At 36.6% G+C, this 14153-nt stretch overlaps 3 protein-coding genes across 3 annotated transcripts; all 3 read left to right on the top strand.

Moving 5' to 3' along the window:
* The first annotated feature begins 320 nt into the window (after positions 1-320).
* Positions 321-1808, top strand: LOC18039760 (gibberellin-regulated protein 14). Its single transcript, XM_006430958.2, has 4 exons — positions 321-480; positions 575-613; positions 974-1313; positions 1404-1808. Exons 1-4 carry the CDS (start codon positions 424-426, stop codon positions 1586-1588), a joined length of 621 nt encoding a protein of 206 aa, XP_006431021.1. The 5' UTR covers positions 321-423; the 3' UTR covers positions 1589-1808.
* Positions 1809-3047: 1239 nt separating this feature from the next.
* On the top strand, positions 3048-4986 carry LOC18040067 (basic salivary proline-rich protein 1). Its single transcript, XM_006430957.2, has 5 exons — positions 3048-3239; positions 3343-3381; positions 3489-3524; positions 3774-3947; positions 4382-4986. The coding sequence occupies exons 1-5, from the start codon at positions 3183-3185 to the stop codon at positions 4820-4822; spliced, it is 747 nt and encodes a 248-aa protein (XP_006431020.2). The 5' UTR covers positions 3048-3182; the 3' UTR covers positions 4823-4986.
* A 1430-nt stretch (positions 4987-6416) lies between these two features.
* LOC18040066 (GPI ethanolamine phosphate transferase 1) lies at positions 6417-14035 on the top strand. Its single transcript, XM_006430956.2, has 18 exons — positions 6417-6675; positions 7398-7589; positions 7693-7848; positions 8423-8716; positions 9334-9551; positions 9659-9733; positions 9890-9956; positions 10251-10573; positions 10856-11089; positions 11187-11374; positions 11627-11768; positions 11856-11964; positions 12194-12296; positions 12410-12599; positions 12973-13071; positions 13157-13215; positions 13430-13535; positions 13662-14035. The coding sequence occupies exons 1-18, from the start codon at positions 6450-6452 to the stop codon at positions 13827-13829; spliced, it is 2949 nt and encodes a 982-aa protein (XP_006431019.1). The 5' UTR covers positions 6417-6449; the 3' UTR covers positions 13830-14035.
* Positions 14036-14153: the final 118 nt, after the last annotated feature.

Raw genomic sequence — 14153 nt, 5'->3', positions numbered from 1 at the left:
TTAATAATTATGAGAATGTAAATACCACGAGACTATTGCTCACGGAAAAAAGAAAAAGAAAAAGGATATAGCCTGTCCAAGTATTGAAAGACACAGGCCTAGGGTGCCCGTTAATAAAAATATTAATATCATGTTACGAGTACTAGTAATAGAATAATAGATATTACTAATTTAGCAGACAAAAGTCTCAGGCCTCGACCTGCTAGCCATAAGTGATGGTCTCAGTGATCTGGTGGAAGCTGGCATTGTACATTTATTGAACCAATACTACCAACTGGGAAATTAAAAAAATCACATTTTCACCTCCTCACCTCTGTATATAAGGACAAGCTGCGCCTGCTTGGAATACTTGGGCACCAACCAGGGACTAGCTAGCTTCTCAAACTTTCTTCTTGGTTCCTTTAGGCTGGGTTCTGTCTTCCAATGGCTTTCAGAGCTGCTCTGCTTCTGTTGGCCACTTTGCTTTTAGTCTCTACAAGTGTAAGGCTCCCTGTCCCTTCTCTTAACATTTGTACATACAGTTAAGTACTCAAACTTCTCTCTGGGTTTATGTTTTAATATTTTCTTTTTGTAGGTTTTATCCAACAATGAGGAGGAATATCTGCTAGAAAAGGTATTTTATTATTGTGGGACAAACAAAATGAAAATAGTTTAGACTGTTCAGTTTTTGTACACAAAAATTGAATCTCTGGCACAACATGCTTTGTAGTACAAAATGGTTTCTTTAAAGTATTTTTTGTTTATATTTAGATTCAGGCAAAACTCCTAGACACTATTTTTTGAAATTTCAGTTTATTTTATGCTTGATCTTTAGCAGTAAATATGATCTTTGATATCAGCTATGTTTGAGATTGCTTGCATTTTTACTCGTAGCTAACGTGTTTTCCCGGCATTAAGGTTTTACTTGCGATAGTTGGGTTTTATTATTGTATACAAAGATGGTAAACATTTGGTTCTTTGCAATTTGGTACAGGATACTACTTACCCCAAAACCCCAGTACCTGCACCAGCTCCTTCTAAGGCTCCAGTTAAGCTATTCACTCCACCACCAGTAGTGAAGCCACCCACCACTTATCCACCACCAGTGAAGCCACCCACAACCACTCCCCCACCAGCACCACCAGTGAAGTCCCCACCAGTGAAGCCACCAACAGTTACGCCGGCACCACCACTCAAGCCACCCACCACTTATCCACCACCAGTGAAGCCACCCACAACCACTCCCCCACCAGTGACCCCACCTAAAACAGCTCCTGCCCCCCAAGTTCCCTCTCCGGCATCTCCACCAATGCCTATTGTGAGGTCAAACAAAGGTATCATTTAAAAATTAACAAAAGTTTCATTTTTATTTTAGAACGTTTTGGTTCATCTTTTGACAGTACTTTTGTACCTGTTCTTTTCAGATTGCATCCCACTATGTGCAGCAAGATGCAAGGCACACTCAAGGCCAAACGTTTGTGGAAGAGCTTGCACTACATGCTGTGTTAGGTGCAAATGTGTTCCACCAGGAACTTATGGCAACAGAGAGAAGTGTGGCAAGTGCTACACTGATATGACTACTCGGGGCAATAAACCCAAGTGCCCTTAAGCTACAAATATTAGCATCTGTTGAAATTTTATGTTAGCTTAAGTTGACCTGCAATAAGTGTTAAAGAGTAAATGGTTTTCTAGTGACTTTCTGTGTCACTGCAAGATTGTGCATGTAGTGTGTTAAGCCATGGTTGATCTTCTGTTAGTTTCTGTTGAAATTTCCCTTGTTAATCCTAGACATTCATATATAAAGTAGTATATTTTCAGTTTCATTGCAAGTGAAATGTTTTGACTCATTGTAGATTCATAGATATAGTCTTAAGGTATCCTTATTATTTGATGAACACTCATTTTTTTTACTTGTTTAACTTATATTTGCCACTCATCCATCCTCTTATACTAGAGACTAAATGGTTTTTTTTTCTTAACAGTTGTGATTTGTGAATTAAACGCCATTTAAATGATAATTGCGAATATCAAACCTGTTTAGTGGAAGTAGTTATGTATATATAGACACAAATTACCAACAAATATTATTATTATTATTATTTTGAAGGAACCTCAGTTAGGGAGGCAATCCATTCTGAATATGTAGCTTGGAAACTCTATAAGAATCCAGGATATATGGTAGTGTGCATGATCTTTCTTCATTTTTCATTTCTTCGTCTTTGACCCCAATGACATGAAGCATCTCTTATGCGCTTTCTGCATTTTTCTCAAGATTATGGAACAAGTCTGGACTTTGCTCATCTTTCCCAGACAAATCAGTGCTCTTTAACGCAGTTTCTTTATAACCATGTCGTCCTGTAAGTAGCTTCACAAATAGGTCATGATTTCAGGGCGGCATTGTGAATTCACAGATGATTCATTATTTCATAGGGGCAAGGTGATTTCTCAATGCACTGTGAACTTTCACCAATAAGGCAACCGAGAAAGGTGAAAGACTTGGTGCTCAAACAAACTGAACAATGGAAAGTAGCAAAAATCAAAAGGGGTTCCATAAAATGAAAATTTTAGGACCATGGACTTCTAGTTAATATTTGAATAATCACAGTAATCACATAGGATGAAAGAAAATTTATGGATTCGATTGTAGCTTTTATATATACACGTTAGAGAAATCTCAATCGCCTCCGAGTGCATTTTCATTGAAAAGCATTTTAAGAAAAAAAAAAAGGGGAAATTATCCTTCAGGGGTATATGATGAGGAAGTTCTATGTAAACATTTGATGGCACGTCACAAAATAATAATAATAATGGTAATTATGTAATTGTAAGTGAGCTCAGCCATCCAATAAACATTACCCAAGGCATGGCACCATAGAACAGGCCACATGCTCCCCACTCCAATTCATGTGGAGTGATCTGCTTTGTTGAATGGCAATGTTTCCAAGCAATTTGGTAAAAAACGAATCAACCAGCTTCGAATGTCTTTAGGTTCAAGAATTTGAAAGACAAACATTATGTGGTTAATAAATTGTGCACTTCTTTTTTTAACATCTGTGTTAGGTCATCAGCTGAAACTGGAATTGTTACATCTATGGAAAGAAAATCAGCTACCAAGTAACAGAATCTCTTTTCACTTCAGCTCTATATAAACCAGTAGCTGCTTCTGCTTGCAGTATCATCATCCCCGTTGGTGGGACCTCAAAATGGCTTTCAAAGCTGTGCTGTTTTTATCAGCTGCTTTTCTCTTACTCACAACAGCGGTAAGGCTCTCTGTCTCTCATCTATTAAATCACACACAAGAAAAGCCTAAACTTTCGTTTTGTTTGAAATATGAATAAGTGGGTGGATTTGCTTATCTTGTAGGTTTCAACAGATAAGGAGACAAATCCTTTGCTCCCCAACGTAATGTTTATACAATGTTTATATCTCAGTTCTCTTGCTTAGTTATTCCGGTACTCTACCTTGACCAATGATGTTTGAATAATGTAGTGTCTTTGTTCTTTTTGTAGGTCTCATCCAATGAGTATGTAAATGGAGTGAAGCTGGTAATTAGTACTGATATCAAATATGGTGGCACTAAATTCATTGTGTTCAACTCAAGCACCTAAAACATTTTTTTCCCCTTTAATTTTACTGCATGGTTTATAGTCGATAAATGGATTAACTGAACAACCTTATCTTGCATTTCCTAGTCTGTACATCACATTTGTTCACTAGTACATTTGCAGCAGCTATATGAATTCTAATCAAGTCTACAAGCTGATAAAAATTTCACACTTCGAATTTTTATGTAGAATACTTCCACCAAAGCAGTCATAAGTGGAGTGAGATCTCCTCCTTTGATTCCAATGAAGCCACCACCTAAATCCGAGGGTCCTCCATCACCCGACAAGCCATCTCCACTGTTTCTATCAGCAGAAGGGGAGCCAGGAGGAGCTGCTGACGCCAGAGCACTTTTCCTGCAAAATGTAATGTATCATCAATGCCTACATCTTAGTTCTCTTGTTTTGCTCATTGATGTTAAATATATTCCACATTTTTCATATATAGTATCACTAGTGTCACGCCCTCCAAAAGAGGGTGTGGCCTTGAGCAAAAATCTGAACAGTGAATCTCTTCCTGGTTGCTCTAAAAGAATTGAGAGATTCTCTATAAGATATACGGGGATATGCTTTTGGCAGCTACATGCGGGGCATGACACTAGACACTTGATAAAATTTTCATTCAACTTCATGAACACCGTTATTATTGAATTTACAATTTTAAGATGCTTGGATTTATGCAGGGGGATATGAGCCAGTTAGCTCTAAACAAAGCAGTTGCGAGTTTACTTGTAGTAGCTCGACTGATTCCATTTTGATTTTACAAGCTGATAAAAGTGTCTTCTTACAAATTTGTGCAGAAACAGAAAAAACCAGTTAAAAAAGGAGGAGTAAAAAACAAACCTCCTAAGAAGGGCGCAGGCAAGAAACAAGGACCGAAAAAACCAGGAGGGAAAGGAGGCAAAAAACCAGGAGGAAAGGGAGGTAAAAAACCAGGAGGAAAAGGAGGTAAAAAGCCTCCTAAAGGAGGGAAAGGGAAGCCACCCAAAGCAGGAAAGAAAATCCCACCGAAAAAGAAGCCAGGTAAATCTCCACTGGTGAAGCCTGCCCCTAAAAAGCCTAAAAGGCCTCCACCACCGAAGAAAGCAATAGATGAAGAGATGCCTGCAGATTTAGCAGATGATGTAGCAGATGCCGATTTAGCAGATGCAGATTTAGCAGAGGAAGATGCAGCGGATGCAGATTTAGCCGAAGAAGAGACTGCTGGAGAAGAAGAAGAAGAAGAAGCTGAGCAGGCGTAATCAGTGAAGTGTCCTTCAAAAGATCTACTGAAACTCTTTTGTTAGCAAAAGAATGTAATAAGTTTGAAATAATAAATGGTTCTATTCTGTAATGACTTTCTATTACTTCCATATAAGCCATAGATTGTTCAGAATGAATTCAAGCCATGGCATGTTCTGTTTTATATCCCGAGTTTAATTACTGAAATCTAGTCTCATCTGAAACATACCCTTGATAAATCAATTGACTTGCGACAGGAGTTTCATCAAGATTCGAGAACCATCTCAATCATTATAGAGAATGGTCTACCCGCCTCGTGCATAACTATTGTGGGGACTTAATACTGGATTATAACATATCTTTGGCCCCTTAGGAGACTTATTTGCCATTTCTTTCTAATTATAAACAATTTGCCGCCCAAGTCATGTAGAGTACTCTGGTTGAAAGCAAGTAGTTAGATCCTAAGTTTTGCACGATAGAATAGCCCGTGGTTAACCAATGGTTGTAACATGCAAAGGAGTTATGAATATAAAGACATACTAATTTGGCAAATACAGCCCGCAGTGGCTTGTTCGTTAAGTTAAGATTTTCTGCCACTTGCAAGTGCTTTTATAAGTGATTTAGTGAAGCTACAACAATAAATAAATAGAACCAAGATCAGCTTCTATGTAGATGTATTTTTCAATTTAGCTGTCAGCTTGTGTACAACAGAAGCTGCTTCTGCTTGCGGCATACTGCTAGCTTTTAAGCTTTCTTAAACATACCCTGGTCGATTGTCCAAAAATTATAAACGTTATGTCGGTTGTATACGAAATAAGTAGCTGTCATGTCATTGTCTTAAAAAGTTATAAGCGACGCGGCGACGCCGCCTCGGTTTTGTGCTAGCTGTCGTTTGTTCAAATCTAGTAAACTTGATGTCGGATGTTTGTTACGGATAAGGATGTCATGTCGTTGTTTGAATAGTTTATACACCTCGACGAATTCTTACTCCCGATTGAGATTATTGAGAACTTAACACTGGTCGCTTGTTCGAAACCAGTAAACGCCACGTCGGATTTTGGTTATAGTGTCCAATGTCATGTCGTTCTTATAAACGACGCTTCGTCTTGTTAAGAGATCACGATCTGCTCCCAACTCCTAGGAAAGTCAAGCTAGCAACATCTGTTAGAACCAGACTAGAAAGCAGACGAAAACGCAGAAGCAGAAACACAACCAACTCCAGACTCCAGAGTCGTAAAGCATTGACAATGTTTACAGTTTAAACTAACATGACATTACTGAAGTGTGTCCTTGAAACGATCAATTGAAAACTATATGCTAGCCGTAAGAATGCAATAAGTTTGATAAATAAATTGGTTCTGTTCTGTAGTGAACTTCTTATTAATTTCATAAGCCATAAGCATTAAGCAATGAGCAAAATTATTTTTTTAAAAAAAAAAAAAACCTGCATGACTAGTTGTCTCCAAGAAAATTGTCTTGAAAAGTAAATATTGAAAATATAAGGGGTGCATTTAGAAATTTCTGTGTAGTGCATTTTGCCCGCACTCAAAACTCAGAAAAGTACTCGACTGGGCTCAAGTTCAACAACAACAAAACAAACAGGGTAGTTGTAGCTCGAGATCAAAAACAAAAAGGGGAAGAAAACAAATGGGCATCGACGGGATCTTGGGAAAGAGAAGAGAAAAAGCAACGAGCCGTGGAAAAAAATGGCTGAAGACGCAGGAGATGTGGCTGGTGGTTCTGGGGGTGATCCTTCATGCAGTGTACATGCTAAGCATATTCGATATTTATTTCAAGACTCCTATCGTTCACGGCATGGATCCGGTCACCCCTCGCTTCGATGCTCCCGCCAAACGCCTTGTCCTTTTCGTGGGTACTGCCTCAATCTTTGAAACGCAAAACCCCAAAAATAAATAAAAATAAATAAATAACAGTTTGTTAAAATGTCTCAATGCAAAAGTTGAATGTGTGTCAAATAGTGTATGCGGTGCAGCCGTTTTGAAATGGAATCACTAGGTTTCAAGTAATCCAGGTGGGTGGTTAGTTAAATATCAGCTGCCGAGTAAAAGTAGGCGTTTCTTGAACCTCTAGCTGTGGTGCTTTCAGAAATCGGATACCTGAATGACTTTAAACTCAAATGAGTTGATTATTTTTCTCTGTTTGTGATCAACCATTCGAGTTGAGCTTGCATGAGATGCATCATATAAGTTCTTAATTCATAATTTTGAGGTTTTGGGGTTGGTTATTATCATTTCAAGAGGAATGGACTCATTCTAGTTTTTGGTTTGTAGGGTTAAAAAGAGGTTGTTTTGACTTGTTTCTCTTGTATTTCCATATTAAGCTTGAGAAAGTAGTGATGAGTGTTGAGATTGTTTACAAATACAGTTTTTGCTTTTGGTCCATGGGATGAAATTGATACTGAACCAAATTCTTAGTTAGACTTTATGGTTGGTGTTCATTTAGAAAATTTCCGTTATTACAGAATGAAGAAATTACTGCAGGATCTTGTTCAAAATTTGTTTTTGTTATCACTTTTATGACTCAATTTGTATTCTTTTATATTTTTTTAATTTTTTGTTGAAAATGTTAATGCAGCGGATGGTTTACGAGCTGATAAATTTTATGAGCCTGACTCAGAAGGAAATTATAGAGCACCGTTTTTAAGAAGTGTGATTCAAAACCAAGGTCGTTGGGGAGTGTCTCATGCTCGGCCTCCAACTGAGTCAAGGCCAGGACATGTTGCAATAATTGCTGGTTTTTATGAGGATCCTAGTGCAGTTACAAAGGGTCAGGTTCTCATGTTTCTTTTTAGCCAATTGTATTGCCTGTAAAGTTTGTTAGTTCCAATCATTTCCTATGTCTGCTAAAGATGTTTTATTGCATTTTGCAGGATGGAAAGCTAATCCAGTTGAATTTGATTCAGTTTTCAACCAAAGCCGACATACAATATCTTTTGGTAGCCCAGATATAGTACCAATATTTTGTGGAGCCTTGCCACACAGCACCTGGAACAGTTATCCTCATGACTTTGAAGATTTTGCAACCGGTTCGTTTGATCACAATCTATTAGCAAAAATTGTTTTGTTTTAGAAACATATATTTTGTTGGTGTACTTAAAAGTTATTAATTGAAAAGTCGAAGCAGAAAGAACTTAGGAATATTTTATGAACTAGAATATCGCAACTACATGTGCTGTTTCAGTTTTCCCAGTTTTCCCTTTTTTTTCTTGGTGTGTCAATGCATATGTTTTATATATACTTACACTACCTAGTAACTCCTAAGTGCTAACTATGGAAGATTTACCTTCATTCATGTTTGGCTCTTGAACTTCCTTTGCATTAAACTTCTCTTTTCTTCTAAATTATGCTTTCTTGGTGGTCTTGATGGTAAAATTGTCCAATAACATTGCATGTTGCAAGCCAACTTGAAAATGTGAATTTTATTTTGGTTCACATTGCCAGTCAAGTAGCGGTCTATAATAATCTTGTTGGAAACTGAATTGTGTGAGAAAACCGACTACCAATGAAATTATAGGTCGAAATTTTTCATCTAGTAATATATTAGCTTCTATAGTTCTCACTTCTGTTCAATGCTTTATGAACTTGATAGTGTTACTGCAGATGCGTCATTTTTGGATGAGTGGTCTTTTGATCAATTTCAGAGCCTTCTTAATAGGTCCAATGAAGATCCAAAATTGAGGAAGTTACTGCTGCAGGATAAGCTTGTTATATTTCTACATCTACTTGGTTGTGATTCAAATGGACATGCACATCGGCCCTTCTCATCCATCTATCTCAATAATGTGAAGGTTGTCGACCATATTGCGAAGCGTATGTATTTTCTCCTGGAAGATTATTTCAAGGACAATCGCACAGCATACATTTTCACAGCTGATCATGGGATGAGTGACAAAGGTCAGAATACTTTTATATTTAATTAATTTCCTTAGGAATTTATTGCTTATTTCATTCCAGTTAAACCTATGATTGGTTTTCTTTCTGGGCAAAGTCCAGATGATAGTAACTCTAATAGCTGGCCAAAGACTCTTTGCCTCCCATTTAGTTGCATCTCTGATTATTATAAATTTGATGTGAATCATGTCTTATATAGCAATAGGTTTAACACTAACATTTCATGTCTTTTCTTTATGTTAGGTTCTGTAGCCGATTAATCTGTTAGACACATTTGCTGAGTGGATATTTGACTGATTGATGCATATAACACATGGTTATGTTTTTCTTTTCTTTTTCCCTTTTTTCTTCAGTGGGCTTTGGTTTCAAGTTGATCTCAAGATATGCAATTTTCACCAATAAAAATTGGGATTTCGTTGATTTAGAAATTAAAGGTTGTCTCATGAGTTGCTACCTGATTTATTGTTTCTTTGGGTTGTTGGAGTGTAGCTTGCTCATCTCTATTGTAAAATTGGTTAATTTAATGGTAATAACATATCTTTCTGTTTCCCCTTCGAGCCCCCAATATATTAAAAAAATAAATAAAAATGCTGCTGATATAATTACTTTTTCACTGACAGGTAGTCATGGAGATGGGCATCCTACAAACACTGACACCCCCCTTGTTGTTTGGGGAGCTGGCGTTCAACATCCTAAGCCAATCTCTGAAACGAATCATTCTAATTGTGGTTTTCTTTTCATCGATGAACATGCACATGACATGCCAACCCCTAGTGAATGGGGCCTTAATGGCATTGAAAGGGTAGATGTCAATCAAGCTGATATCGCACCACTCATGGTTGTACTTAACTTTTGTCTTTGATGTTCTGGATCTTATCCTAATTACTTAGTTTGATGTACCCACAGTTTTTGTTGATCTGATCTGCTGATTGACTTTTGTGGCAGTCAACTCTTCTTGGTCTGCCATGTCCTGTGAACTCTGTTGGAAATCTTCCACTTGAATACATTAACATGAATGAGGTCAGTTCCATAAATCAGACTATTGCTCAACTGTCATAAGCAAGTGTTTTCAGCGGGGAAATGTATTTTTCTTCCTAAAATTATAATTTTGTGATGTGGAGGATCATATCACCCAATAGAGAAGTGACAAATTTCATTTTCTACTTCAATGGCCAGGCAGAAAATGCTGAAGCTTTGCTAGCCAATACAAAGCAAATTCTCAATCAGTTTCTTCGGAAATCACGTATCCTTTTCTTATATCAGTGTACTTTTCTGTTATATGGACTGAAACATGCACAGATTTTACAAAGATTCAATTTTAAATTGAGCCATAATGAGCTGCTGCTTGTGCTTTCTTATTTTGATCAATATGTCATATTTTTCTTGTTTTATTTCTTATTCACTTTTAACTTTGATTTATCTAGCTTTTGCAAAGTTTTTCAATGATATCTCCTTTGATATTTGTGGAGATATGTGATAGGGAATAGACAGAGTTAATTCAATTGGCTATTGCTAATGATTTTCTTGACAAACTCAGATATAAAGCAGACAAACTCATTTTATTTCAAGCCTTTTAAGCCGCTAGTTCATTACTCTTCTATATTGGACCGGATTGAGGGTCTAATATCTCTTAGAGACTATGAAATGGCAATGAAGCTTTCAGAAAATTTGAGAAGCCTGGCACTGCAAGGGCTTCATTATTTTCAAACATACGACTGGTTGATGCTGATGTCAGTTATTACTCTTGGGTATATTGGTTGGATGATCAGTCTTCTTCTCCATGTGCTGCGATCTTATACTTCATTATCGAGAGATATATTACAGGGGCCAGCATTCCACCAGGGAAACAATACCAGAAAAGTAACACCTAAATCATCCCGACCTCTTCTAAGTTTTACTTTCAATTATTCAATAGAAATGAAAGGGAACAAAAAGTATAAAGAAGTTCTGGGTAAATACATAAGGTCTGATCCCTAAATAAATTTCAGAAGTTGTCAAGCAATAATAATGATGAATTGAATCTTGAAGTTTTGAAGCAGTGAGAATGTTTTTTGTGGATTAGCGTTTAAATTTCAGCACTGGTAATCACTCTATATTTCAATTACGTTATATATATCTCTTGTATGTCGTTCTCTGTGGCAGGTATACCTATTCGGATGTCTGTTGATGGGAGTAGTTTCTATAAAATTTATTCTGGAGCACTCTCCTCCACTTTACCATGCCTACATTGCAATGACCGTGTTTCTCTGGACGCAAATACTAAGTGAATATCAATTTGTACTAGCATTGTGGAGACACATTTGTTCGAGAAAATTTAGTTATATTGTCAAACTTCTCATCATTTCTGCTGTGTCAATATTGATTCTTGAACTCCTGGTATGGACATCAAACGCACCTCACTAATTTTCCTACCATTACCCATGTTAAAGTGGCTGTTTAGCATATTGAATGATGTTATTTTACCTTTCTGCAGGTGAATAGCTTCACTAAGAGAGAGCTGTACACTTGGTGTTTTCTAAGTGCGGGGGTCATAGCTTCTTTATTTCTATTTAAAACTGTTCCATGGAGATCTGGGATACCAATTTTTGTTTTGATTGCTTGCTGGTTTTTGTCTGTATTCACTCTGATGCCAGCAGAGATTCCTGACAATAATCAATTAGTGTAAATTTCTTGCCCTTGAATATTTTCTTTTGTAGAGTTTCAAGTCTTAGTGATTTAGACATGACATGGTCATGTTGGGTATTGAATATAATAATGTACAGTTGAGGTCTGATTTCTTCCTTACCTTTCTAGAGAATTTATTGTGATTTACTGAAATCCAAAAATTCTTAAGAAAATCAAACTATGATATTGATTACCTCTGTTTCACAGTCATGTTTGGTTGGCTCATGATTATGGTTAAAAACTGTGCAGAGTTGCGAGTGGGGCAATGATTATCATAATTGGAGCAGTTGCAAGATGGCTAGATATGCATGCTGCTGGTAATAAGTATTGGCTAAGTATCTGTAATCTTGGAATGGGGAAAGCCAGGTTTCCCATGCTCTTTCACTTACAGGTGCACAACATGAGTATATCATTGCTATTAGAAATTCAAAAATTTTGAAAAAAAATTATAATTATTGTATTTTCTCCATGAAACTAGGCTCTGTTGGTTGGGTTAGCATCAGTGATGGTATGGCTATCGACCTCTCACAGAACAGAGAAGCAAGAACTGCTTCTAGTACACCAGTTGATAAATTGGTCAATTGCTGGTATATTTTTGGACTGGTATATTTTTGGACTAGTACATTTTATCATAAGTTTTACTCTCTCATACTGCTGAGAGTAAAGCTTTTGATGTTCTTATTTCTACAGGCTTATTGGATATGAATTTAGTATCTTGTAATTCTCAATGCTGTTATTGCCGCTTCCTTGAAGCACTTAACAATGGCACGCTATATTTTTTTCAATATTAAACCTACTGTATTTATTTTGTGATAGGTTTCTCAATGGTTATGCCGTTATTTTCCGAAAATGGACTCTTGTCACGACTAACTTCTATATTTCTCGGTTTTGCACCACCATTCCTTCTTCTATCTATTGGGTATACCAAATGTTCAAGCTACTTGTTGTCATAGTGCTTTTTTCTCTGTTGAAGTTGAATGCAGTACTAATATAAATGTTGTGGGTTTTCCCCTTTCCATTGAACCTTTGCAGATATGAAGCTGTGTTCTATAGTGCACTTGCTCTTGTACTTATGTCATGGATACTATTTGAAAACGCACTTCTGCACTTGAGTACAGGGAAAAGATTGTCAACATACTCGACAAATATGGAGGGACTCATTATTCTTGAAAATGACAATAGATATTTGCAGCTGTCTGATGTGAGAATTCCATTGATTTTTGTAAGTTTTTTTTTTTCGTTTTTATTCCCTTTTTTCCATTTTTATTCCCTTCTCTTTCTATTTCACTACAAATCATGAACTTTTCCCATGCATGGTTTCCTTTAGGCTACCATGACAAGTGCATGAAGTAGCATATTTTGGTATATATGATTTGTAGTAGATTTAGATGGTTGAAATAAAATAAGCTTTGGCTTTTTCTCTTCATATTTTTTCGTGTTCAGCGGCTAATGTAGTCCTCAGCATTCCATGAACTTTGACTAAAGATTATTAACTTTTACCCAACAATTTCTACAAGCTGATGAGAGCCCAGAAAGTTACTATATGAATGAATACACTGCTAAATTTTATTGTTCTCGTGTCTTGCGCTTTTCAGCTGGTTTTATTTAATGTTGCATTCTTTGGAACGGGGAATTTTGCAAGTATTGCAAGTTTTGAGATCTCATCAGTCTATCGGTTCATCACTGTCTTCAGTGTAAGTAAAGAATCATTACAAAGATCCTTTTTTGCTTCCTGTTTGAACCTGTAATTCAGCTGACATAATGTACTTTCAATTACAGCCATTTCTGATGGCAGCTCTGCTTATCTTCAAGTTATTCATACCATTTCTGCTTGTTATGTAAGTATAGTACTACTTTGAAAACCTTTTATTTGAGTGGCATTCTTACCTACCACAACTTGGGAATTTATCAATTTGTTTATTCAACTAGAAGTCATGATATTAGAAAGTTTGTAAAATCTTCTGATATAGGAAGTAACTTACAATCCTTTATTTGCTTCTGCTGTTAGAGATGATGACAAGTTCATATTGTCTTTTCCAAACTTCAATGCAGATGCACTTTCAGTGCTATAACCAAACTACTCCGAGTCCCACGGTTGGGATGCTATTTTCTTGTTATACTACTTTCTGATGTAATGACCATCCACTTCTTCTTCCTGGTACGATCACTGCCTAATTATTATGCAGTATCCCACTTTCTAACTCTGATTCATTTATTGATATACAAAATGAAACTATTACTTCCTTTCCCTCGGAAACTTACTGTATGTTCTGATGGGAGACAGGTTCGAAACAAAGGAAGCTGGATGGAAATTGGCAATAGCATCAGCCATTTTGGTATCATGAGTGCCCAAGTTGTATTTGTGCTATTACTTTTTGCCTTGACAAACATTTACACGAAAGACATCCAAATTTTTAGATCTGCCAGCACTTCCTCCCGGAAAGTAATGTAATAAGCTAACATCAGAAGTTTAAACGGTTAAATCAATTATCGAGATTCTGATGAGCATTTGCATTCATATAGCCATTGTCTTTCACGAATTAAGATCGGCTTTATACTTTTTATTTTGATTCTTTTTGGGATTCTCCAAACTTTCATCGTAGAAGAACAGCTGAATTTTGGCTTGTCATCTGTAAGGACTCTCTTATCTAAGTGAAATTTTGCCAATATTTTTCACAGATCCCTTTTCATTGTGATTAATTTGATTCAATGTTTTATAATAAAGTACACCTGAAGCAAAAAGGAACTCCCACAAAAAAAGGGGAAAAACAGAAAA

Source organism: Citrus clementina, unplaced genomic scaffold (assembly GCF_000493195.1).
Source record: "Citrus clementina cultivar Clemenules unplaced genomic scaffold, Citrus_clementina_v1.0 scaffold_6, whole genome shotgun sequence".
In the NCBI taxonomy this organism is placed as follows: Eukaryota; Viridiplantae; Streptophyta; class Magnoliopsida; order Sapindales; family Rutaceae; genus Citrus; species Citrus x clementina.
This window is presented reverse-complemented; position numbering and strand designations above follow the sequence as displayed.